The 26,900-nt window shown below is 36.6% G+C and overlaps 1 protein-coding gene across 1 annotated transcript in view; it reads right to left on the bottom strand.

The window, feature by feature from the left end:
- Positions 1-26,900, bottom strand: part of ITGA10 (integrin subunit alpha 10) — an 837,220-nt gene that overhangs the window by 285,816 nt on the left and 524,504 nt on the right. The window contains exon 17 of the mRNA XM_044079978.1: positions 17,178-17,320. Within this exon, the coding sequence (XP_043935913.1) occupies positions 17,178-17,320 (143 nt within the window). The remainder of the gene's footprint in view (positions 1-17,177; positions 17,321-26,900) is intronic.

The raw sequence follows: 26,900 nt of genomic DNA, 5'->3' as shown, positions 1-26,900 counted from the left end.
TCACTGCTCTTATAAACTCAGAAAGTTGCTAGAATAAAATGATTTGTGTTTGCATTAATTTTCTGAAGGATATCTAGTCTAAAATCAAATGTATGTAATTATTTAGTGACTTCAATCCTCAGTGATTTGCCAGAAGACCATACATTTTATGAGGAACAGATAAAAATATGAGACAAAAATCTGGACAGTTGAGAGATATGCGAGTACAGTCTAACCTAGTGTCTCTCATTTGTCTTTGAAAATAGTCTGCTGTGTTATGTGAGTTTTACCTATAATCCAAACAACCATCCATCCATTTTCAGTATTCACTTTCATTGAATCCATGGCCTTAGAAGTCTAATGTTTATGCATTACATTACACATGCGTCTTTAGCAAATCTAGAAATGCAGTGACACAAGCACTTTATTTAGTTATTTCTATCTGTTAACTGGGCAATTGAACTGGTCTGAGGACCCTTCCCGGCCATGAGCTGAGTCATTAAGGAGTCCTGATGTAGAGATGAAAAGTCAGCAAGCAAAGGAGCATAGTAATGCTGAAATTGAATTCATCATCAAGTCTTGGTGAGTACCTTCATGAGGTGAACCCTGTTTTTCACAAAATCTCACCAAGGTGACACTGATATATAGACTGTATTTATATAGCATATATCATGGACAGAAGTAAATCAAAAATAAAAAAGATAGCTGGGTACACAAAACCCAGGATAAAAAAGTGTCCAATCCTGGTAGGCGCACTGGTGCCAGGACTGGAAAAAATGACAGTGTAGAACCCTCAAAATATGGAAACAATCCTACAATGAGGCCAGACCAGGCTCAGGGTGAGGATGGCCCCCCCCCTGTTTTAGAAGGAAGTAGTAGTCCACAAAAACAACAAAAATTGATTTGCCAAAGAAGAGCCATAAAGACGACAGAGTGGGCTATTGAGGATAAGAAAGAAGTGACGTATTGTTACTATGATGTAAAAAGCCCAGAATTTCCAGACACAAGATTTACAAAACGATTAAGAAAGAAATTAGAGGAAAGAAAAATATTTAAGCAGGAAAAACTGTCACAAGCGTCAAATAAAAATTTGCGTTCATTAATACAACAGATTTTTGAAAAACAGTATATAGATCAAGAAACTTTGATCTCTTTGGAAAAACAAAAAGCCTCTAAGGAAGTGAGAAAATATAAACAACAAAACCTATGATATTTGAAAAATATAAAAATATGGACATGGGACAGGAATTTGTCTGTCAGTCTAATGCGTATGCTTACTATGTGACAATCTACCTGCCATTTTGATTCTGTCAGTGTAAGTCCAAGTGTCTGAACAGTACTGACATGGAAATTCTGTTTTAATTTTTATTTTTTATAACCTAAGGAACTGGGAAGTGGTGTAAGTGTAGATGTGCTGCTTGTGAGAGTTTACTTTCTGACTGCCTCACTCTGGTAACACTTACCACTTTTGCTGCTTCTTCACTGCTTACAGCATAGATACTTACTCCAGTCTGGCTGTCTCTTCTACAGTACCTAGAAAGAAAAACTCACTTCGAGTCCTTAACCAAGTCCTTGCCATTGTCATGGACTCAGTCTATACTCGGTCTAAAACAGACTACATCACAGCATGATGGAGTGAGTCCACAGAATAAGGAAAAGCGAGAAGATCAGGAGACATGTGAAGAAGAAATATGGACAGGGGAAAGGAAAAGAGATTTAATATGGTGTAATATTTAAGCAAATGAGAAAGCAAAACTAACTAATACAAAAAGAACAGCACCATAGATATTTGAGGAAAAATATAGGCAAAGGAATCCGGACATGGAAAACTTTACAATACAAAAAATAAGAAGACTAAGAGGAAAAGTAGAAAAAGTGATTAGTAATAGAGAAGTCAAAGAAATAGAAATTGAGGTTATGGAACAGATGCAAAGAAAATGATTCAGTGTAGAAAATCAAATGCAGAAAGCACCACAACAGGATAGAGCAATGGATATCCAAATAAAGGGGAAACTAGTGGAACAAGAAGCAACAGGTCAGGTGCCATATCAAGATATTTTGGAGCCTTCCACAGGAAATCAGTATAAAAGTTCACTTGAAGCTAGACAGAAAGGAAAGGAACAGGAGACTGCAGAAACTCTGATGCAGTCAATGTTGAGGAGTGATAGGCCAGTGAGTTTCCATATGACAAAACAACAGATGACACAGGATGAAATTGAAGAGAATGTGCCACAAGACAATGTTAAAGAACTTTCTATAGAATGCCCGCAGGAAATGGAAAACAAGGGATGTGCTCTCAGCATGGAAGAAAAGTAGTTAAGAGAAGAGTTGCTTGATTTAATAGACAAAGACAGACATATCAAGATCAATGAGAGAAATAGACTGCAGAAGGTTAATAAAACCCCAAAAGTCAGAAGCTTGATAAAACAAATGAACAGAGTAATTAGGACTGTTCAAAGAGATCCATGCGATATAACAGAAGTAAACATAATATATTACTGTGCTGCTAAATTAATAACTGATAAAATTGTACCACAGGAACATAGGGTAGCGAGGGAAAAGGGGGAACAAAAGCGAATACCATCATGGAAATATCGAATAGAGAAAACTATAAAGCAGCTAAGACAAGAAGTGTCATTGTTAAAAGATCATAGAAGAGGGAACAGATCAACAAAAATATTAAGAAAGATAGATGTGATAAAAGCAGTGCACAGTATTAGAACAGACCAGGATCTATTATGCACTATTGGAGATAACAAACTAAAAATTTCAAAACAGGCGGAAGGACTCAGAAGATACTAAGATAAATTTAAGGGAAAAGCACAAAATAAGCAATTTACTGACGACCCAAAAAAGTTTTATAGAGAATTGGGAAATAAGGTAAAAGGAACTGATAGACCGCCGGAAAAAGAGGAAGTAGATACATTTTGGAGAAGTATCTATGAAGATCTTGTGGAACATAGCACAGATTCTAAATGGATAGAAGAAGTAAAAGAAAGAATAAGAAGTTTAAAAGTACAGGATATGAAATGGGATGAAATAACAGCTAGAGAGATTGAAACAAAGTTGAGAAAAGCCTCTAATTGGAAAACCCCAGGCCCAGATGCAGTGCCTAACTTTTGGCTTAAAGCATTAACTTCTTTACACGAGGATCTGGCCATGAGTAAGAACTATTTATATGCACACCCCGAACAGACACCGCACTGGTTAACAACAAGAAAAACAATGCTCTTACTTAAGAGTGAACCTGCAAGTTACCCTAAAAATTATAGACCAATAACTTGTCTTCCGATGAAGTATAAACCATATACAGGGACTGACGCCGACAGAGTTTATAGTCATTTAGAAGAAAACTCAATTATGGCAGTAGAACAAAAGGGCAATAAAAGAAAGTCATATGGAACAAAGGATCATTTGCTGTTAAATAAAGTTATAGTGGAGAACTGTAAGAAAGGGAATAATCTAAGTATGGCATGGACTTGACTATAAAAAAGCATTTGATAGTATCCCACATTCATGGATAAAAGAGTGCTTAAAATGTATAAGGTTCATCCTGCACTGATTGATTATATTACAGTAACCATGAAACAGTGACAGACCACTTTGCAATTAAGCCATGATAAAGGACAGATTATTATCCCAGGGATAAAAATCCAAAGGGGGATATTCCAGGGTGACTCCCTGTCACCATTGCTATTTTGCCTTGCCATTAATCAATTAAGCTGTTACTTAACAGCTTAGGTCATGGCTATAATTTGGCTTCTAGAAGACAACAAAGTCTAATGACTTCTCATCTTGTCTTTGTTGATGATTTAAAACTGTATAGCTCATCAGATGAGGAACTGAAAGCACAGCTGCAGGTTGTCAAAACTTTTTCAGATGACAATGGAATGTCATTTGGTCTTGATAAAAGTGTAAAAGCAACCTTTTAAAAGGGAAAATTGCAGCACTAGGAAAACATCAGTTTAGGACAAGAATGTGATATAAAAGAATTTGAGCAAGAGGGGGTGTATAAATACTTGGGAATTGATGAAGGATCAGCAATAAAACATGAACAAATGTGAATAAAGCTTAGTAAGGAGTACTTTAGAAGACTTAAATTATCCTGAAAACAGCATTGACACCTAGGAATAAGATCCAAGCTATAAATCAATTTGCTCTTCCTGTCCTAAATTATAGTTTTGGAGTGACTGACTGGCCCCAAAACATGTTGGATAGATTGGATATTAAAACAAGAAGGATGCTTCATGCTCACCAAATGATTTATAAAAATCAGTGTATACCAAGATTATATATTCCCAGTTATGAAGGAGGGATGGACCTCCTTGAAATTGATTACATATATAGATCTGCAATCGTGGGACTCCACACATATCTACTGACCTCACAAGATCCAAATGTGGTGAAAGTTTTCAAACATGAGGAGAATAAATCTAAGATGACATCTCTGCTTAATTTAGCAGAAGCATATCGACGTCAAGCAGGAACGGAAATCAAACCAGAAGTGGATAAAAACCAGGTTGCAACTGAATGTGCTAAAAAACAAAAGAAAGAATATAAGGTGAAGGACCAGACGAGAAGACAAGAAATGTGGAAAAAAACATAAATATAGTTGCAAGTATAGAAAACTTCTGGAAGAGCCTCATGTTCATCAATATTGAACACAGAAATGGTTAAGGAGAGGTGAATTTACATCAAGAAATGAAAGGTTAATATTGGCAGCCCAAGATAGTGGGCTACGTACACGCTGGTTTACTAAGTCCATTGAACATCTGGGAGAAACAGACATATGTAGGTTTTGTGGAACCGAATTGGAAACAGTCACACACCTTATTGCTAGTTGTGACTCTCTAATGGCAGAGGGACTGTATACTGAAAGGCATAATAACATGGCGAGATTGTTACACTGGAGATTGTGCAAACATTATGGTATTGAAGTGGCTGAAAAACATTGGAAACATGAGACACAGAGAATCATAGAAAATGATGGTTTACATCACATGGGATCACCCAAGACCAACAGTCCAAAAGATAGATGCTAGAAAACTGGATATAGTGATCCAAGAAAAGAAGACAAAAGTAGCATTGATCATTGAAATCATCACACCTAGTGACTACAGTGTCTTGTGTACAGAGAGATACAAAGTCATAAAATACCTCGATCTGCAGGCAGAAACAAGAGCCATGTGGAAGAAAGATACAGAGACAGTTCCAATAGTAGTAGGAGCAACTGGTCTTATAAAAAAGAATTTACAATCATATTTAGATATGTTACCAATTCATGTAACACCGTACGAATTGCAGAAGGAGTCATTACTGGGCACATTGAAAGAGTACATTTCTCTAACATCAAAGAGTGAAACAATACTAATTTCACGAATTTTAATCATACTTTGACTTAGGAATGGGGTCCATTCCCACCATGGTATTAGAAACCCAAAAGACTTGGAGACATTAAAAAGGGAAGACAACAGTAAGTGATAACCATAGAATGTGACAAGTAAACATAATACACCTAGAAATGCAGTTATTACATGTCAAATGCATTAAATGCATTTTCCTAACATATAGCAAAAATTGTAGCTGTACTGTAGATAATATATATATATATATATATATATATATATATATATATATATATGTATATATATATATATATATGGATTCACTTCATAACATTGAAATATCAAAATACTGAAACTCAAAACACTGAAACCAAAATACTGAAAGCTCAAAATACTGAATACTCAAAATACTGAAAACATATTATGCATAAACTCAGCAAACAACATAAATCATAACAATTTCTACCAAATATATGCAGAAGCCCCCACACCCTTAATTAAATATATCAACTCCAAGATTGCACATAGTGTGGTTAAGTGCAATCTTGGAGTGATATATATAATTAGTAGGGGTGCAGGGGCTTGCCCCCTGCATATATTTGGTAGAAATTCAGATTTATGTTGTTTGTGAGTTTATGCATGATATGCATTTTCAGTATTTTGAGTTTCAGTATTTTGAGTATTCAGTATTTTGAGCTTTCAGTATTTTGGTCTTCAGTATTATGAAGTTTTGTCATTTTCAGTATTATGAAGTTTCAGTGTTATGAAGTGAATCCATATATATATATATATATATATATATATATATATATATATATATATGTGTGTGTGTGTGTGTGTGTGTATACATATATATATGGGTATACTGCTTTTGGTCGAATTACATTTGGTCAAAAATGATTTCAGGCAACCCACTTTACCAAAAATATATTTCACTGAAAACCCATTTGGTCGAATTCCATCTGGTCGAAAATGGAATATAGCCCCTGCCCCGCTGCAGTGCAACCCTGGAGTGAGAATATAAAGTAAGGGGGGGTGGGGTGGGGTGCACAGCCTCCCACATTGTGGGGTGTGGGGGCATAGCCCCCTACATAATTGCAGTGTATGCACTATTATATACAAGTGTATCCATTAAAAATACATTGAAAGATATAACATCAGTAAAACTAGCTGCAAAACTAGTTGCAAAACTGTGCCCCCCCAACACCCCTCCTAACTTTATATTCTCACTCCAGGGTTGCACTGCAGTGGGGCAGGTGCTATATTTCATTTTTGACCAAATGGAATTCGACCAAATGGGCTTTCAATCAAATGAGCTTTCAGTGAAGTGGGCTTCCTGAAATAATTTTCGATCAAATGTAATTCGACCAAAAGCAGTAGACCTATATATATATATATATATATATATATATATATATATATATATATATATATATATATATATATGTATATATATATATATTCATATATGTTATATATAGAGAGAGGTAGAGAGAGAGACTCTACACATATCATATATTCAGATATCCATATATATCTGTATCTACACACACACACACACACATATATATATATATATATATATATATATATATATATGGAGCTACTTCTCTAGAATGAAAATACACTTAATCGAAAACAGAAAACGGCCACCCACTTGTACGAAGGATCAACTGTGCGTAAAATCAGCACATTTGTGCAAACAATGACAGTAAGTAAAGCTTAAATATGGCAAGTGCTAGGAACAGGACGTACAATGTACCAGCATAGCAATATGGCGAATATGGTATCCTCCCCACCAGGAGTACTAGGAAAGGTGTGTGAAACTACAAAATCTATAAGAGTAAAGGAGCTACTAGTTATCAAAGGATTTGTTTACTATTGGTAGAAGTGCAGCAAGAGCCGAAAATACTGGTGCTGCAAGCAGAAAATCACTGGGAAGTGCAAGGGTAGAGCTATCACATCTTCCATTACTAGTGGAGAAGAGTTGGTAAAGTCCGTGGAACATAATCACCGTGGCGACCCTTGCGACATTGAAAGGTATACTGTCTGCAACTCAGTCAAAGAATGTGCCAGTTTGTCTAGGGATTCTGCTTGCATTATAGTGGATGATGTGTTAGCACCCACTTCACTTGATTTTGCCACAGCAATGCCCAGTAGAAAAGCAATGCTACAGCAAGTTAGGAGAGCTTGTGTAAAATGCAGAGGTAGGCAGGCAGGCAGGACTATTAGTTTGTTAGATATTGATAAATAGTGAAAAACCCAGCTGGGCAGACCAAAACCAAGAAATCCAACAGCCCAAAGCAGATGATGAAACAATAAAGCCCAAGGAACGATCGTTAAAAACGCATTTTATTACACATAAACGCTATGCACCATACGTTTTCATTTATATTCACTTCGTCAGATGTGGGTCAAACTACAAATAACTTTCTACTTATAGCCTTCCTATTTCAAAACAACCAATGGCCATCATACTTTAATTAATTTAAATACTGAATGAATGAAACTTAATTAATCAAATACACATATCTCCTTTCCACTAAAAATACAAATTCAACACATTAACCTACAGTCAACCTATTATATAAAGTGCTTATAACCAATTCATAAAATATCTTATATAAATACAGGTTAAAACTTTTCTTAATATTTAAATAAAAACATATTAAAATGTTTAAAACCGTTTATAAATGCTGAGGACAACATTTTAAATAACATTGGTTCTCTCTTGTGGTGAAACTAAAAATTACATTCAAAATATTCCCTTTACAAACAGACAAGTTCATTAGTAAACTTATTAGATGAAATAGTAGAAAATATGTTAAAATATGTTAAAGTATTTTTACCAGAACTAAAGTGGGAAGAAACATAAAGTTGGTATGACCACTAAAAATAAATTGTATTTTCTTATCACAGTTTTGCTGCTCTTAATTTCAGCAGTGAACTAATAGAAATGTGGTCATTTAACCCTGGGCTTTATTGTTTCATCATCTGCTTTGGGCTGTTGGATTTCTTTGTTAGATATTGACTTTAATGATTTTCCTTTGAAATGCAGAGTATTTCTGTAGAAGACGTTAAGCGACTCAAACACAGATATCGTGGTTTGGTTCACCAAAAAACAAAATCTAGTTGATTTGTCTCATGCGAGTATTTGGCTGATGGATGGGACTTACTTTGTGAAACATAAGCATTGCAGACAGTTGTACACAATACACGCTTCCATTAAATGTGGACCGTACAATAAGAGTGGACCACTGGTGTATTGCCTTATGGCAAAGAAATCACTAAAAGCATACAATTTTCTTTGGAGTGGATTACTTAACTTACTGTCTACAGAAGGACTTGAGTACCGAGTGTCGTACATATTATGTGATTTTGAAATTGCTGCGTTGAAGAGCATCAGGGCTAACATGCAAAATGTGATATCTAAGGGATGCTTTTTCCACTTTGGCCGGAACTTGTGGAGGAAGGTTCAAAGCCTGGGATTGGGGAGTATGTATAAATCATGCATCAGCTTTCAGCTAGCGGTGAAGGGATTGGTGGCTTTAGCTTTACTTCTTGAACATGACGTTATGACAACATTCCAGGAATTGAAACAGAGTTTTCCAGTGGAAGGTGAACAACTACTTCATTATTTCACAGAGTGGTATGTCTTGGGAAAACCCTGTAAGTTTAGTATGCATCACACAACTCAATTCTGGTTTCCTCCTCTATTCCCATTTCCTTTTGCAACATCTCAATCCTTAATGAGCTGTGTCCACCAAGGACACATAATAGTGTTGAGGCTTGGCATCACTGATTTAAATGCTTGCTAGGCAAGCATGTGTCTGATATAGAGAGTGTAATGTCTATTATTGCAAGGGAACAAAACAGAATGGGTGAACTATGATTACGTATGTCTTCACGCTGCCCTCCTTCTCCAAAAAAAAAGATGGAGTTATTAAAATGGCAATCTCAGTTCCAAACTATATTTGACCACAAAGATGACTATACTAGTCTAGAATTTTTTAAAGCTATCTCCCATTTACTTCAGATGTAATTCAGTTCATGTGTGTCACTTGTATATAATGTACAGCACCTGAAATCATACTAGACATATAAAACTCCTGGAAGTGGTCAGTGCTGACATGTGTTCTGCTATATCACTAAGGGTTAGGGTTATCACATTCGCATTTACACTATTCAGTGAAGTGTAACTCCGTCAAATGCATTTTCGCACAAATGGTCTTTCATAGAAGTGGGCAGCCATTTTCCATTTTCGTTGAAGTGTATTTTCATTCTATAGCGGTAGATCCATATATATATATATATATATATATATATATATATATATATATATATATATATGTATGTATATATAGGCTCATAGGTTCATAGGTAGATACTAGGCTATCTGCCCTAGGGCATTTATAAGCCTAGCCAGAGTGTATTTGGCTTCCGCCTCCCTATTAGATTAGCCTACTGTGCCTCTGTAAAGTAGGTCACAGAAGGTACCCTTTTAAGATTAGTTTAATGTGCCTCTGTCTAGCAGGGACACAGGAGAGATCCCAGGGGTGAATTTGCGATTTCCCATCCACGCGTCCAAATTTCGCTTGAAGAGGGTCAGCGAGGAGCTATGTCTAACATGAATTAGGATTCTATTCCAGAGTGAGGGGAGCCTCTGGGAAATTAATCAGTCCCTCCAGCATGTCCTATTTATTTTTCTGCTGAAGTTTAGGTCCCTGGAGCATGTAGCTCTACGAGACTTGGATTTTTTGAGGTGGAGCATGTCCATTAATTCTGAGTTTGACATGACTTTGTACGTCAGGCATAGATCACCTCTGAGTAGGCGGTAAGCAACTGAGTAGAGCTGGAGTTTCTTTAGTCGAGCTGCATAGGACATCTGTTTGTAGCCCATGATCCTCTTGGTGAGGTACTTTTGGGGTCTCTCCAGTTGCTGCAGGTGTCGGGTAAGGTACATCCCAAAAGGGCATTGTATTCAATTATGGGCCTGATGAGTGACGAGTAGAGGGGCACAATGACCTCTCTTGATCTAGATGCGAACCCTTTCGTGATAAGGTGGGCTATATAGAAGGTCTTTCTAACCTCTTTGGCAACGTGATTATCAAAGGAGAGATTACTATCTACGTTGGTCCCCAAATCTCTAATTACTTCTTCTGTACTTAATGGATTACCACCTATGTGGTAATTTGTGGGCACCTTGTTTTTCCCAAAGGGGATGACTATGCACTTTTTAGCATTTAGCTTGAGGCCGTGGTTCTGGCACCAAGCATCTGTCTCTGTGAGACCCTATTGGAGGGTGCTTGTGTCAGCTGGAGATTCAATTATGGCCCCCAGTTTGCAGTCATCTGCGAACTTTGTCAGCCATAATCCCCCCGTGTTAGCCTGAACCTTACAGAAGTATATACACCGAATAAGAGAGGTCCCAGAACTGAGCCCTGTGGGACACCACTTGTAACTGGTTTGGATTCGGACATGGCACCTGGGATTCTGACTATGTGGGTTCTATCTCTGAGCCAGTTTGCAACCCATCTTGTGATATAGGGGTTGATATTTAAGCTGGTAAGCTTATTTATGATGCCCGAGTGGGTTATTGTGTCAAAGGCTTTTGCGAGGTCCAGGTAGGCTGTGTGGACTAACTTGCCCTCATCTATGGCTTTGGTAACTGTTTCAAAGAAATCAACTAGGTTTAAGAGGCAAGATCTGCCCTTAACAAAGCTGAATTGGGTAGGGTCCAGTGTCTGGAGGCTCCCAATGTCTTTGTTTATGAGTTCCATGATAATACGCGCCATAGCTTTACAGACCAGACTAGTCAGGCTTATGGGGCGATAGTTTCTGGGGTCTGTTGTGGCACAACCTTTGTGGAGTGGGACCACTGTAGCTGTACGCCATTCTTTGGGTACATATCCTGTAGTAAGGCTAAGTTTGAACAGTGACTTAATGTGAGGGTTCAGTTCTTCTTGGAGCTCGTGTAAGACACAGCCTGGGACTCCGTCCGGTCCCATAGATGCTGTGTTTTTTGCTTTGGAGAGGGCAGCTTTCACCTGTGCATCTGTGATGTCAGGGAGGTTACATTCAGTTGGGAATAGGCGTTTGCTCCTTTGGGGGGGAAGGGGGGGAGAGGTTTGCATTGAATCTGTCTGCCAGGATGTTGGCTATATCTGTAGGTTCGGTATATTTTGAACCGTTATGCAACAATTCAGAGCATATCAGGGAGTTTCAGCCCATGTTTCTGACATAACTAAAGAAGGCCTTGTGATTATCTTTAGTGTCTAGGGCAATTTTTCTTTCGAAACTGACCTTTGATGATTTTATGAGGGATCGAAGTTTCTTGCTAATACTGATCAGAGATGCCTTCCCTTTTTGGGATTTTGCTCTGTCATGTAGTAGCTTTCTCCTTCTGTTGTATAGCTTATTTATGGCCGGGGTCCACCAAACCCCGGCCATAAATAAGCTATACAACAGAAGGATGTATGCATGCATTTGGTTGGCCGTTGGATGGCCGATCGGAAAATGTGCGACAGCAGGTCAGTGAATTTGCATAATTGCGAACACAATGTAAGCAAAACGCAAAATATCCCCCCCCTTTGACCCATGGTAGCACTTGTTTAGGTGGTAGAGTGGTTGGAATTGTTGGTGTCTTGTTCGACATTCCGACCATTCGCCACTGTGAGATTCGACATTACCGGTTGGTGTTATATCTGATCTCAGAACGGTGCTTCGCTCAAATGCATGTATTCCATATATATATATATATATATATATATATATATATATATATATATGTATCCAGCCATCTTGAGTGAGCATCAGTGGCCTGGTGTAAAGGAACATACCATAATACACATTTTTGATGGCCCACTATTACCTTGCCTTTCAACTTCCCTGTTCAAGAATTTTAGATAAAGCCAAACAATAATGGAGGTCAAATGATCAAAATCATGGGTAATTTTTAAATATTAGTCTAATTCGCTTAAAAATAAAACAGAACAGCAGGTTTTGCATTAACCCACAATTACTGATAAGAAGTAGAAAACGTTTTGTCTAGCATTATTGACAGACTAATCCTCAGTGATTTACCAGAAAAATCAAACATTTTATGAAGGACCAGTGATTTACCAGAAAAAACAAACATTTTATGAAGGACAGGCCAAAGACATGACACAAAAATCAAAGAAATTTTGCAAAATTCTGGATAGTTTAGAGGTATGACCATGAATAACGCATTTAAATTTGAGAACCTGAGACTGTGCAATGCATAATATATGGATATATAGAAGACATGGCTTCTGAAATATTACAGAGAAGGAATGCTTAGCAATAACATGGAAGATGTTCTTCATAGGTTCATAGGTTCATAGGTTCATACTAGGCTATCTGCCCAAGGGCATTTATAAGCCTAGCCCATAGTTATGTGGCTTTCGCCACCCCTTTAGTTTGAATAAAACTATGCCTATTATTTTGCTGTGCCTCTGTCAAGCAGTGACACTGAAGTAATCCCTGGGGTATATCTGCGATCTCCCATCCATAGGTCAAGATTCCTCTTGAACAAGGCCAGCTAGGTGCTCTGCCTCACATGTACCGGGATTTTGTTCCACAGCATAAGGAGTCTCTGGGTGATGAATCTGTCCCTCCAGCACGTTCTATTAATAACCGTGTCAAGGTTTAAGTCTCCCGCCCTTGTGGTTCTGAGGGATCTAGATTTTTTGAAGTGAAGCATATTCATCAAATCTGGGTTTGACATGGCCTTATATGTCAGGCACAGGTCACCTCTGAGCAAGCGGTATGAGACTGAATAGAGCTGGAGTTCTTTCAGTAGGGCAGCATAAGACATATTTTGAGACCCTTTATCCTTTTGGTGAGGAACTTTTGGGGCCTTTCCAGCTGCTGCAGGTGTCGGGTCAGATACATTCTGAATGGGGCTTTGTACTCAATCATAGGTCTAATGAGTGATGAGTACAGGGGGACGATGACCTCCCTTGATCTAGATGTGAATCCCTTCATGATCAGGTGGGCAATGTAGAAGGTTTTCCTAACTACTTTAGCAACATGAGTGTCAAACAAAAGGCTACTGTCAACCTGGGTCCCCAGATCCCTGATGACTTCTTCTGTGCTCAGTGCATTGCCACCTATATGGTAGCTAGGGGTAACCTTGTTTTTCGAAGGGTATGACTATGCATTTCTTGGCGTTTAACTTTAGGCCATGGCTCTGGCACCAGTTATCCATTTCTGTGAGGCCCTTCTGAAGGATATCTGTGTCAGATGTGTTTTCGACTATGGCCCAGTTTGCAGTCATCTGCAAACTTTGTCAGCCATAACCCTCCTGTGTTTGCTTGTACTTCAGAAAAGTAGATGCGAACAAGAGTGGATCAGGACTGAGCCCTGTGGGACACCACTTGTGACAGGCTTTGAGTCTGACATGGCTCCAGCAACTCTGACCCTGTGGGTTCTGTCACTTAGCCAGTTTGCAACCCATCTTGTGATGTATGGGTTTACATTCAAGCTGATGAGTTTTTCGATGATACCTGAGTGGGGTATTGTGTCAAGGCCTTTGCCAGGTCGAGGTAGGCTGTATAGACTGCCTTTCCCTCATCAATGGCCTTGGTGACTGTCTCGAAAAAGTCAACCAAGTTTAAAAGGCATGATCTGCCTTTGACAAAGCCAAACTGGGTTGGATCCAAAGTCTGCAAGTTCCCTATGTCTTTATTTATGAGTTCCATTATGATCCTCTCCATGGCTTTGCAGATAAGGCTTGTCAAGCTAATGGAACGGTAATTTCCAGGGTCGGTGGAGGCACCGCCCTTGTGAAGTGGGACCACAGTCGCCGTGCGCCACTCCTTGGGTACGTATCCTGAGGTGAGGCTAAGATTAAACAGCTGTCCTAACTGCGGGTTTAATTCCTCATTGAGTTCGTAGAGCACACAGCCAGGGACACCATCCGGTCCCATTTTGTTGTTTACTCTCTCTGTATCCCCTTTGTCTGCTCATCCATCTATTTACCCATCTGTCTGTCCATTCATCCATTCAGCTAATGATGAATTCCAGATGCATCTTTGGAAGAGTAAGGCTTGGAGTCCATTGAACTGGATTTTGCTGCATGTCTTAATGCTAGCCTGCTTTTACAAGATCTCTAACATGGCAATGCCTTCACAAGATTTTAGTTGTTTGATGTTCAATGTGTTAACATATGCATTAATGAAAGCAAACATGAAGCCTTAACAGAAGCCATCTAGGAGTCTGTACCACAAAAATCAGGGCCATACACCCTATCCCTGAGTCACAATCTGAAGCCTTCTTGCAGGTTACCAGACTTTCTGCCCTTTTGATATTACTTGGCAGAGAATTATATAATTTATCAGCTCTGCTATGAAGGTAATGGTTTTAAAGATTTGTTTGAAAGCATGTAAAACTCTGAGAAATGAAAGATTTTTGTTGAGTATTGATGTTGCATGAATTTTCCTTCCATCATTGGAACAACAGCCTCACAATGCTGACATTTATAGATAAGAAACAGATCATTGCTTTCTAACCTGTAAGATAGTGAGAAAAACAATAACTGGGAAAACCTTTCCCTATACCTGAAGTGCCTTACCCTATTTATCTCTCTTAAAAATGTCTTTTGAATCTGTTCTGATTTTCTAGTCTGAGACATTGTATATGCAAACTGACACAAAATATTCAGTCTGAGGCCTTACCACAGCTTTACAGACAGGAACCAGCACCTTCTAGGGGACATACTACATCCTTCACCATGGAATAACATTTTTTTATTACATAATTACAATTACCATCAATTCTAAGATATCAATCAACAGCTAAATCCAAGCCTCTAATTATTTTCTTCTTAGTTATAGTATAATGCACTTGTCCAAGACATAAAGATAACAAGGATTATATTGGCCAAAATGCATAACTTTGTATTTTAGCAGTAAAATATATCTTGTTAACATTAGACTGATTATAAAGGATTAACAAAAACATTTGAAGAGCTGCCTGGTTACATACAGTGTTGCTCCAATTTTAGAGTCATCAGCACATTTGCTTAACAATACAGACTTGCTTTCATCAGGAATTCTGACATAAATATACAGAGCAACAAATACCCAAATAGCAAGCCCTGTGGCACTCCCATGTTAACCATTCACATTTCTGAAAAAAAGAAATGAGGCCGGTTTGTCACTCTCTTTGTAATAAAGCTATTAAATGAATTATTAATGTTTAGCAATTGTATAACTACTAATCACAATACCATAAAAGAATCATAATTTAATTACACAGCAGTTTAACACAACATTTAGCAGACAGATTTACTGATTAATACATTTTTACTTATTCCCTTCTATTAGTGGTACAGTTGGGGTGTTAAACAATGTTTCCCATTTGAATTTCTGGCATTCATAACTTAATCTTGCACTTCTTATAATAAAAATGTAATAAAACATTGATTCATGTGACATGCCAAAGGAAATCTCTGCAAATGTAAAAAAAAAATTGAGAAACGTTCACCAAAATCACCCTCTGAGAACATCTGAGGAAATGTTTTTGCAGATGGGCAAGACCCCCTCTAACTCCCATGTTGGGCATAACCCTCCCCAAACATATAAATACCAACTTTGAGGTCACACAACAGGGAAGAAAGAGGCAAACTCCTCTCTCAATGAAACTAGATTCATCAAACATATTTTGACCCTTTCGCTTTTAATGAAACTATGTTCTGTGACCTGACACCCTTCCTTAAAAGCACAACAGATTCCCTAAACAGGCATAGTTAATATTGTAAATAATAAACCATCTTCACTGAATAGTGACATCATGACTTCATAAGTAAGTTTGTAAATAAAACCAATCTTTCATGTGCCATGGTGCTAGCATTAAGTATTGTGTTCTACAGCTTGTGTAACTAGATAACTAGAGGTTCTAATCTCACAGCAGTTAACATGAGTGTGTGTATGTTCATTCAACTATTAGTCTAGAGACAATTTTAAAATAGCATGTGAGTCCACAGTTATGTTAATCACTCCTCCAAACATCTTCTTCTCAATGTACAATGATGATGTGATCCCCTATAAAGATCTCTCTGACAGTATTGCACTCATACATCTGTGCTGGCATAAGCATTAACTACTGTGTTCTCTTGCTTGTGTATCTAGATAGGCAGGGGTTCTAATCTCACAGCAGACAAATTGTGTGTTCATTCAAATATTAGTGTGAAGATGGTTTTAGACTTGTGCCATGGCTGTGGCATTAAGTACTGTGTTCTCTAGCTTGTGTAACTAGATTGGTAGGAGCTCTAATCTCACAGCTGTTAATGTGAGTGTCTGTATGTTCATTCAACTATCAGTCTTGAGACAATTTTTAAGGTGGGAGGTTGGCATAATGGTTAAGATATTTACCTTACAGCTACAAGGTGCAGGGTTTGATCCCCACATGGGGTAATTGGATAGGCTTAAAATGGCCTACAAAGAAAGTTAGCCTAGTACTATTCTATGAAACTATGTGCCATAAATAGTATGATGGGCCCAGATAATAATAAATAAAATGGATCTGTTGTATACTGACTTATATGGTAGGCAGAGGTAAGGTAGTAAATAAATCAACTTTCTTGAATATTGTCTTACCTGTTGGGCAGAGGTAAAGTGATAAAAACTGTTTCCAATGGATAATGATTCCTCTTATCTAGATCTAGTGTGTTTGTGTCTACTAATGCAAATGCATTACCTCAGTCAGTGAAGTCTGAATTCATGAAACACTTCAAAGTGAAAACTCTTGCAAAGTTCTCATTTATTGTAAAAAAAGGTAAACTCAAATGAATGATACATTTAAAGAATAAGTCAGATAAAGACAACTTACAACTACATGGAAACCAATGATGTGACATGCTGTTGTTCCCACACTAGCACTGATATATTTCTGCAATTGTTTCTGCGAGTTTTCATCGAAGATTGCTCTCACACTAAATTTTCTGTCATCCAAGGTGGTGTTGTACTGTATATCTGTGTAAACAGGGAACACATGAATAAAACTAGCAGGACAGGTTAACAAGATGTAAATGATCATCACAAAAGAAATTAACAGGAACCTTATGCAAAGAACAGAGACTTAAGCATCTACCCTTATGATGTCAACAAGGAAAACACTAAAACTTGGAACATTTTCTTGACATGATTCCAACATATTCTGTTCTAGTAGAATAGTAAAGCGTTATGTTGTAGTCCTGAGTTTTAAGCACAAAGACAATGCATGTATTTACTTATTGACCGGGAAAGTCCGACTGGGTAATGGTACCTGTTTTCAGTTGAGGCCCAGGGAGAACAGCCCCAGTAAAGATAATATTAAGACTGTCACAGACATAATTAAAATGAAGAAGAATAAGTGATACAATTTACTAAAGTTTCTGTAGAAAATTAAAGACAGTGAAAGACATAAAAACAGAATAACAGTTCAATTTGATTGATTGTTTAATTGTTCATTAATTCCTGCTTATAGGCCAAAGGCCGTTCAGAATGCAAACTCCTCAATGAATGTATATACTCTGGGACCCAATCAGGTATCAATTTGTTTTCTGAATATATGCAAAGAAGAATATTGTCAAATATGTAAAGGAATCCTGTTCCAAAGTCAAGTTAATGACTGCATTAAACAGTTTGCTCTTAAGACTGTCCTTGACTCCTCAGTTCTGAAAGTAAAATATGCACTGCTGGTTAATACGTTTGTATTCAACAATTCAGTATTTAGTAGAGATTGATATTCTTTACTCCACAGCCTCTTAGAGGCTAAACAAAATGTACCCCTCAGATGCCTGTAACTGATTGAAAAGAGGCCTAGAGTTTCCAGTTTAGATAGGTGTGATTTATCTCTACAAGTAATGGTACACCTTGTAAATATTTATTGAACAACTTCTAAAACCATGAGATTACCTTTCTTGTAGGAGCAAAACAACATGTACTCGATGGGTCGAACATATGTTATGAACAACCTCAAAAGACAGTCATTATTTCTTGTTTTAAAGTTCTTAAAAATTAAGCCAATAACTTCTAATGACTTAGCTTTAACTGTTTAAGGCATTAGTCTTATACTTTAAATTATTACATATAATAATATGTGAATCCTTGATATAGCTGGATAGCTGCTATAGGAAACACAATAAAGAGAATGATTAACTGGCAAAGGCATTATACCATTAGAGTAGCAAGACATATATTGGATATATAAAATAAAACAGTTAAAGCTGTCAGGAAGGATATGGGAAGGAAAATACAGGACAATTATGCATGGAGAAGATAAAAGACTGTAGTATGTGGGCAAGACGTTATAGAAGATATAACAGAGAAAACTGATAGGAGTGTGTAGACAATAAGAAAATAGATTAAGTTATAATAAAATAACAGATTAAATTAAACAAACTCAGGAGTAGTTGGTATGAGTGGAGACTAGTAATGTGCAACTATATATGGGTCTATATTAGTTCGTCGAAAGTGTATTTTAGTGAACACCTGATCATCGACCCCCTATTTAGTGAAAATTGCTTCTGCAATTCACTGAATGAACCAAGGGCAACAAAATACTTGCCCCGCAGAACAACGAAGGAATATCTCACTAAATCAAATCCACTCAAGTGGAGGGCTTTATCCCTTACACCCCCTAAATATATATACCAAACTCTGAGATTGCACTACAGTGGAGAAAAGGCAAAGATGTGTAGTTGGCCAACTACTTCTTTCCCTTGGTAAATCCAGCAAATCGGGGAAGTGATTTTTGCTTATTAGGGGTCGATGATTAGGTTTTCTCTGAAATACACATTCAGCAAACTAATATATACCCATATATATATATATATATATATATATATATATATATATATATACCTAACTCACTTATCCCGCCTCAACCCAAACACAATCACTACCGACACTTTACCTGGACTCCTACCCTAACTCCCTTATACACCCACTTCAATCCACCCCCTAACCCAAACTCATAAGACACGCTCCTATCCTAACCTCTTTAACCCCCCCTACCCTCCACCCTATGCTTTCTACCCATACCGCATCACATTTTACACAGCCCATTCCCATACACTCATCCTCAGCGCCCGATTGCTTTCATCTTTCAGTCCCCGTTCTCTGCACGCTCGATCTCGCGGGTTGCGGCATAATGAACATATGGTGATCTAGTGAGGATGAGTAAATTAAAATTATAAAAATAAAATGGAGTAAATATTTACATATATCAAAAGAAATACAAAAATGTCTCTACATCATGTTAAGTGCAGGGCTTAGAGGTTTTGTTTATGGAGCTTGCTGGAAGAGAGAGTATAGAAAGAGTTTAGCAGGCGTAGAGCAGGAATGAAACCAGGATTCAGCTTGGAATTCTTTTAGCATAGATTTAAAAGTGTGGGTGTTATAGACCTGAGGCAAGTGAGACTGAATTTCAGTATCTGACAATGCAGCTAGAGTACATGACATTTCCTGAAAATCTGTCAGGTTTTTAGTTGAAGAGAAGTTATTGTTTTTTTTTTTTTTTTTTTTTATCCTTTGAGCATAGTGGTCTATTCAGATTTAAAATTTCTGAATAGCCTCATCTAAAGGTAGGGCTTTAAGGATAGACCAATTATATGATTTTAGGGTGGATGTAAATGTGTTAATGTTAAATTTTGATAGGTTATGAATTACTTTGTAAGAATGCCATTTAGGTTGGTGGGTAATATGTAGTTAGTATATGCCAGGAGGTGGTCACTAAGGATATTAGGAAGTGTACCAGAAAAATTTATTTTCTGGGGGTCAGATGCCAGTATCCAAAATAGTACTGCATTATTATTATTATTTTTGTTATATCTAGTGGTTGCAGCTACGACTTGGGTAAAACTGTAAAGATTAATGCCTGTGGAGGAAAAGTCTGAGCTAAAAGTTTCCAATCAGTACTAACTTCTCCTAGTATTATTTATCAATGTGAGCTAGTACTAGATAGCCAGGAAAGAATATCTTCCAATAAGGTAACATTGTTTATTGGGGGGATGTATAGAACTGCTATGCACAAACCAATTTGCTCTTCCTGTTCTAACTTACAGTTTTAGTGGATGCTCTTACTTCTAAAATAATATGTCTAAAATACTACCTTCTATATAACCACTCATTTCTCAATATGTCATTATCTTATTCAAGGTTACAGGGAAGCCAGAAACTGTTCTAACACTTGATATAAAGCATTACTAACTTTAAAGATTTTCTCTTGCACATGTGCTGTGTTTCCCAGTATAATATGCAGTTATAAATTCAGAGACACTTAGGTCTCATTTATGATTGAAATGTCGTAGTTAATTTTTAAACAGACAAACACTACCATATGTGACCTGTTGTTATTGTTTTTCACTGCAAATTATCATCAGATGCTCATAAGGTTTGAAAAGACATTGTAGTATAATTCTTCGTTATTAGTGTTGTAATACACATATACAATAAACATTGAGAAACTTAATAAGCCTCAGAGCAAGTAACATAGGTTAGTATTAGGCTAACTGTCCTTGTGGGCTATTTTAAGCCTAGCCAATTACCCCATATGAGAATCAAACCCTGTACCTTGTGTCTTTAAGGTAAACACCTTAACCATTATGCCAACCTCCCACTCACAACTGGTGTGACAGTTAAGTTATATAATCTGATACTGTTATATAACAGCCACATTACTGTACTAATTTTCACCATATGGTAGTAACACGAGTACAGCTGTTTATATTTCTGGGGGGACATTTGCAGGAGTGCAGTGTAATTTAATGTGACCGATTATTAAAACGAAGAAGCAATTTACCGAAACATATAACAGTGCATTACTCTTGTTAAATGTCTCTTCAGTCATTTTAATCTGAATGCCTTGAACTAGTGCTGCCCTCTGTATTGTATATAGGTACACAATGTTTCATTGCTTTTTTTCCATAAAGCTGCCATTGATTTACTCACTAAAATGCAACTGTTTGGCTTTTGCTATGGCTTTGTTTGTACTTTTGTTCAGTTTAGAACAAGCACTACTTATGTCAGCTGTCAGGTTTTATACTTAAAGTATAGAATACCTGTGTGCTACAGCAAAGACAAAGCCTTGGATCCAGCACACACCTTGTGAAACAGGGCAGGTAATGGATGAGATGAGAGATATGATGGGAGAGCTTCAGAGGGCTGGATAACAGAGAAAGAAGGAAAGCATATGTGAAATGGAAGAATAGTAACTAAAATGAGCGTTTATAGGTCAGACACCATTTTATTTTAGTTCTGCTTTATCTGTAAACAAAATAAGTCTATGAGGCTATTTTATTTTCTTGGGCAGGATGGCAGCACTGCCACATTGATTGCCTTGTTCAGAGTTGCTTGGATTGAAAGAGAGATAGTTAATAGGATTACTTTGCAGAACATGGAATATTGTGATTACACTCCAAAATTTGAAAAAAAGATAAATAGAATTATGGTTGTGTCTTTGGTCAAAGGCAATTACTTATATGTTTGAGGTCAAGAAACCCATGCCCATAGCTATGCTAAGCCTGAAACTGCTGTATCTCAGAGAATTCCCTTTCTCCAGGATACAGTCATCTTACAGCTGGTATACATAAGTAGCAAAGGTATGAGGGGAGCACACCCCCACTGGGGAAGTGCAGAGAAAATGCTTTTCTTGTGTGAATTACACAGTTTGCCTTTGTTTCATGGGAATCACACTTAGCTTTTTACAATATAGTCAATTCATGATAAACTCTATTAATTAGGAATACATACTTTATGATTTAGGAATTTGCATAGATTAGCAGTTCCTGTTCTGCAATTACATGAATGCTGTAAATCTTACAACTGAATCACATCTTGTAGGCCCATAAGTTCATAGGTAAGTACTGGGCTAGCTGCCCTTGTGGTCTGTTTTAAATCTAGCCAGTTTCTCTTTTTATGCTCACATTAACCTACCCCATTTGGTTAGGTGTTCTGTTGATGTTGAAGAGGTTTAGATCCCCAGACTGAGTATTTTCTGGTGGCATTTGACTTGCTGATGTGCAGTAAATCCATCCGTATTGGGTTGGAGGATGCTTTGTATGACAGACACATGTCACCTCCTAGCATTCTGTAGGCTACTGAATATAATGACAGAGCTTTGAGTCAGACTATGTAGAACATGTTGTTTAGACTGTGTATCCTTTTAGTTAGGTAACACTGTAGGCATTCCAGTTGCATGTGTCTGGATAGATACACACCAAATGGGACATTATATTCAATGATTGAACTACTGATGGCTGAGTAAAGGGGGATAATGACATCCCTAGATATAGACATAATCTCTTTGTTTATAAGCTGTGCGTATGGAAGGCCTTTCATATAACAGACACACATTGGTCAAACGTTAGGTCACTGTCCACATAAGTCCCCAAATCCTGAACAACTGGGTCAGCTGTTAATGTTAATATGGTAGTTCCCTGGGATATATGACATTCCAAAAGATACAATAATTCATTTTTGGCATTAAGTTTCAGTCCATGATTTTGACACCAGTTATTTATTTGGGATAAGCCTTCCTGCAGGATGGCTAAGCCATTTTGGGATTAAGTGACTGTTCCTAGCTTGCAGTCATCTACAAACTTAGCCAGCCAGAGCCCTTTGGTATTGTCTTTTACTTCAGAAAACTATATGCTAGACAGGAGAGGTCCCAGCACAGAACTCTGGGGGACTCCACTGGTGAATGCTTTCCTTGTGGTGGTAACTTCTCCTATTTTGATTTCCTCCATCCTATCTGTGAGCCATTTGTCAATCCAGTGGATGACAAAGGGGATTATTCACAGTTTATTTAGCTTTTCTGCCATGCCTAACCTGGGAAGAAACAAGAGGGTTGAATTCCAGGAAAGGTTTGAATCAAGAAATGGTCATTTGGATGAATTGGACTCATTTCACGAAGAAATTGAAACTTTTTTAGGGCCCCGCAGGTCAGAAAGATTAGCAAACAAACAACGAAATCCCTCGGACTCAGGACAACAGGAACATTTAGGTGGGACAGATTTTGTATGGAGAACCAGAGGGAGGAGAGGGAGATAGATGACATTTATACAGAGGAAAATGGTATTACACATGTATATAAAGGTTTCAAAATACATAATTATACCAATTTAAAAGTGGAAAAACAACACTTTGAGTTATTTTCAAAGGGTTTTAAGTTTGTGAGGACAACACATGGTGATTTGGCGAATATATTATTAGAATTAAAAATATTTCTTCGAAAATTAAATTTGAAAATTACTTGCAAACACAAGAAACCTGTGAATGTATCCGCAACAGATTCGTCCGATCATTTTGAAGTCCTCAGTAGAAGCAGTATTTATAACCCTCCACTACATCCTGTCATTGGGACTTTTGAGGCCATAGTTACCAGTGACATTTATGACACCTTTGAAATGTCAAAAAGGTTGAATAAAACAAAGAATTTAAATGAAAAGGAATTAATATTATTGGAAAATTTAAAAAAAGAGACAAATTTTAGGTTCATGCAACCGGATAAAGGTGGTGGAATGGTGATTTATCACCAGGAAGCTTATATTAACGCTTTAACCGACTTACTGATGGATGAGAAAACTTACACTACTGTGTCTTACAATGAAATTCAAATTGCTTATAGAAGAATAGACAGTTGGTTGGAAGAATATTTTATTGAAACTAGAATTGGGAAAGAAACATATAACTTTTTGAAACAAACATATCCTTATATACCTCAAATTTTCGCAATACCTAAGATACATAAAAATATTTTTAAACCTCCCTTCCGCCCCATAGTTTCAGCAAAAAAATCTAAAACCCAACCCCTGGCGGTTTTTATTGACCATCAATTGAAAGAAATTGTCAAGACCCAAACACACTTGGTGCAAGATTCTTGGGATTTTCTGGGTAAAATCACAGATAATTTATGGTCTGAGGCAGTTAAATTTGTGACCATAGATGTTAAAGATTTGTTTACTTGCATACCTAGAATTAAGGGTTTTGAATATTTTGAGAATTGTGTATATAAATATTTCAATTCAACCTTGGATAATAAGAAATTGGTATTAGAATTGACTGAAATAGTCCTTGATAATAATTTTATCACATTCCAAGGGGAATATTATAAACAGATTACAGGGGTGGCTATGGGGGCAGCATGTGCCCCCATATATGCTAATTTGGTTCTTCTTGGGTGGGAGGAGGAATATATTTTTACTAGCCCATATATGAAAAATATAAAAATATATCTTAGATTCTTGGATGATATTTTTTTATTATGAGAGGAGGACACCCCTGATGATTTAAAAGAATTTATGTCCTACATAAACCAAACCACCACCTTCTTGTCTTTTACCCATGAAATTGGACACAAAAGTATAAATTATCTTGATATTACCCTGAGTAAAACAGCTAGTGGTTTTAAATCTAATATTTTTCGTAAAGGAACATGGTGTAATAGCTATTTACATTTCAACAGCCAACATCCCTTACACCAAAAGAAAAGTATTATTAAGGGTCAGGCTGTTAGAATAGCAAGGATGACCTCACAATACCAAGATTTACAGAATTAATTTTCTTTTTTAATGAAAAAATTCTTGGAAAGGGGCTATCCAATGCAATTCGTTGGTGACATCTTGGAAGAAGTATATCAGGGATGGGGTAGTAAATATACACCACTACTAGGTGAGAAGTTCATTCCCAAGGAGAAAAAGTTAGACAAATCTATGGATTATATGGGTGCTTGCATGGTAGAATTTAATGGCTTTTCAGACTGTTTCACTAATATTATTAAAAACAATTGGTCTATTTTTAAGACCAATAAAGAGATTTATGAGACAGTTGGAAAAAAACCCACTTTTATATACAAGACTGCAACAAATTTTAAAAGATTTTTTGAAATAGGAAATACTAAAATTGATACAAGGGAAGGTACCACAAAGTGTGGTAGGTGCAGACAATGTACATATATCAATCAACCTTTGGAAATAATATTGGATAATGGCTTAAAAAGCAAAATAGCCTTTTGTAAAGGTAATTGTCGAAGCAGGATGTTGGTGTACTTGGCTATTTGTTCCAAATGTCCCTCCTTTTATGTGGGTAAGACTGAGAGGACTCTCAGAGAAAGAATCTATGAGCATACCCACGACATTAAAAAGAGAAAGGAGACAAGTGCATTGTTTAAACATTCTGTTGAATGTGTAGGTTTTATAGATTTTAAGTTTGGAATTTTGGAACTTATTAAAATAGACCCTAGGGGAGGTGATGTTAAGAATATTCTACTTCAGAAGGAAATTAAATGGCAACTGAGGTTAAAATCAAACATCCCTCCTGGGCTTAACGAATACACCAACATAAAAGCTATTTTAATAGACAAAGCTTCGAGGGTTTAGATATTTGTTATTTAATGTTTGATACAGACAATTTGAGGTATTGATGATTCATATAAACAGCACCTTCACACACATGTAGGGTAACATCACACACAGTACAGGTAGATATAAATTCTTAGGGGCAGATTTAGTTTTTTTGTCACTCAGTATTCCATATTGAGATTTTATATAAAGAAAATATTCTTATGGCCCATGTACTTCTATGCAAAAGTGTATTTTATATGTAAAAGTTTGTATATATATTTTATTATTTATATAAATGTATATATGCTTTTATTTTTTATAATTGTAATATATATTTATATATGGAAAAATGTATATTTATTTTTGTAAATTAACTTATTGGCAAATAAGATCTATTAATATATATAACATACATTGAACTTGCATAAAAACAATTGTAAATATGAATTAACAGAAAACCTTTTTACAATATACAAGGTTTGCATTGAATTATGTAGTTATTTTTAATATGCTTAGTTATATACTGTTTTAGAAGTTTCATTTTATTATATGTTGAATACATAAGTCTTCACAGTTCATCTTTAACTCAGGTGTTCATACAACACATAAAATCAAAGGCATTGTATAAAACATCCACTTTATTTCATCAATTTTATATTAAAATTAGAACAACATAAAAAGAATAGGCACACAGCACTTTATAATGCAAATGCATCAGACATTTCCTGTTCTTAAACTAAATAACCATATAAGGAAGAACATCATTCTTGAGCTACTGCTTTGAAATGCCATATTAAGTTGTTTTAAGTAGTTAATTGCTATTCCATTTCCAGGTTCAATGAATTTACAATTAATTAATTATCTAATTTGTTTAAAAACAACTGTATAAAAACAAGAGGCACCGTATATTCATTATTCTGATGAAGTCTGCATACGGCAGACGAAAGCGCTAAACCTGTGTAAATCGTTTTTATTTTTGTGGATAAAAAAACTGTGGTCTGTTCACACGGAATTTTTATTTGTTATTGGTGGAGTACTATATCAGTTGTAACCTGGGAATTGTGTCAAAAGCTTTGGTTAGATCAAGGTAAATGGTATGTGCCATTGTGCCTTCAAAAAATCCACCAGGTTGAGTAAGCATAACCTGCCCTTGACAAATCCAAACTGAGATAGGTCTAGTGGTTGGAGGTTCCATATGTTGTGATTGTTTAGTTTTGTGATAAGTCTTT

Source organism: Protopterus annectens, chromosome 8.part0 (assembly GCF_019279795.1).
Source record: "Protopterus annectens isolate FY-2018-M chromosome 8.part0, PAN1.0, whole genome shotgun sequence".
NCBI lineage: Eukaryota > Metazoa > Chordata > Ceratodontiformes > Protopteridae > Protopterus > Protopterus annectens.
This window is presented reverse-complemented; position numbering and strand designations above follow the sequence as displayed.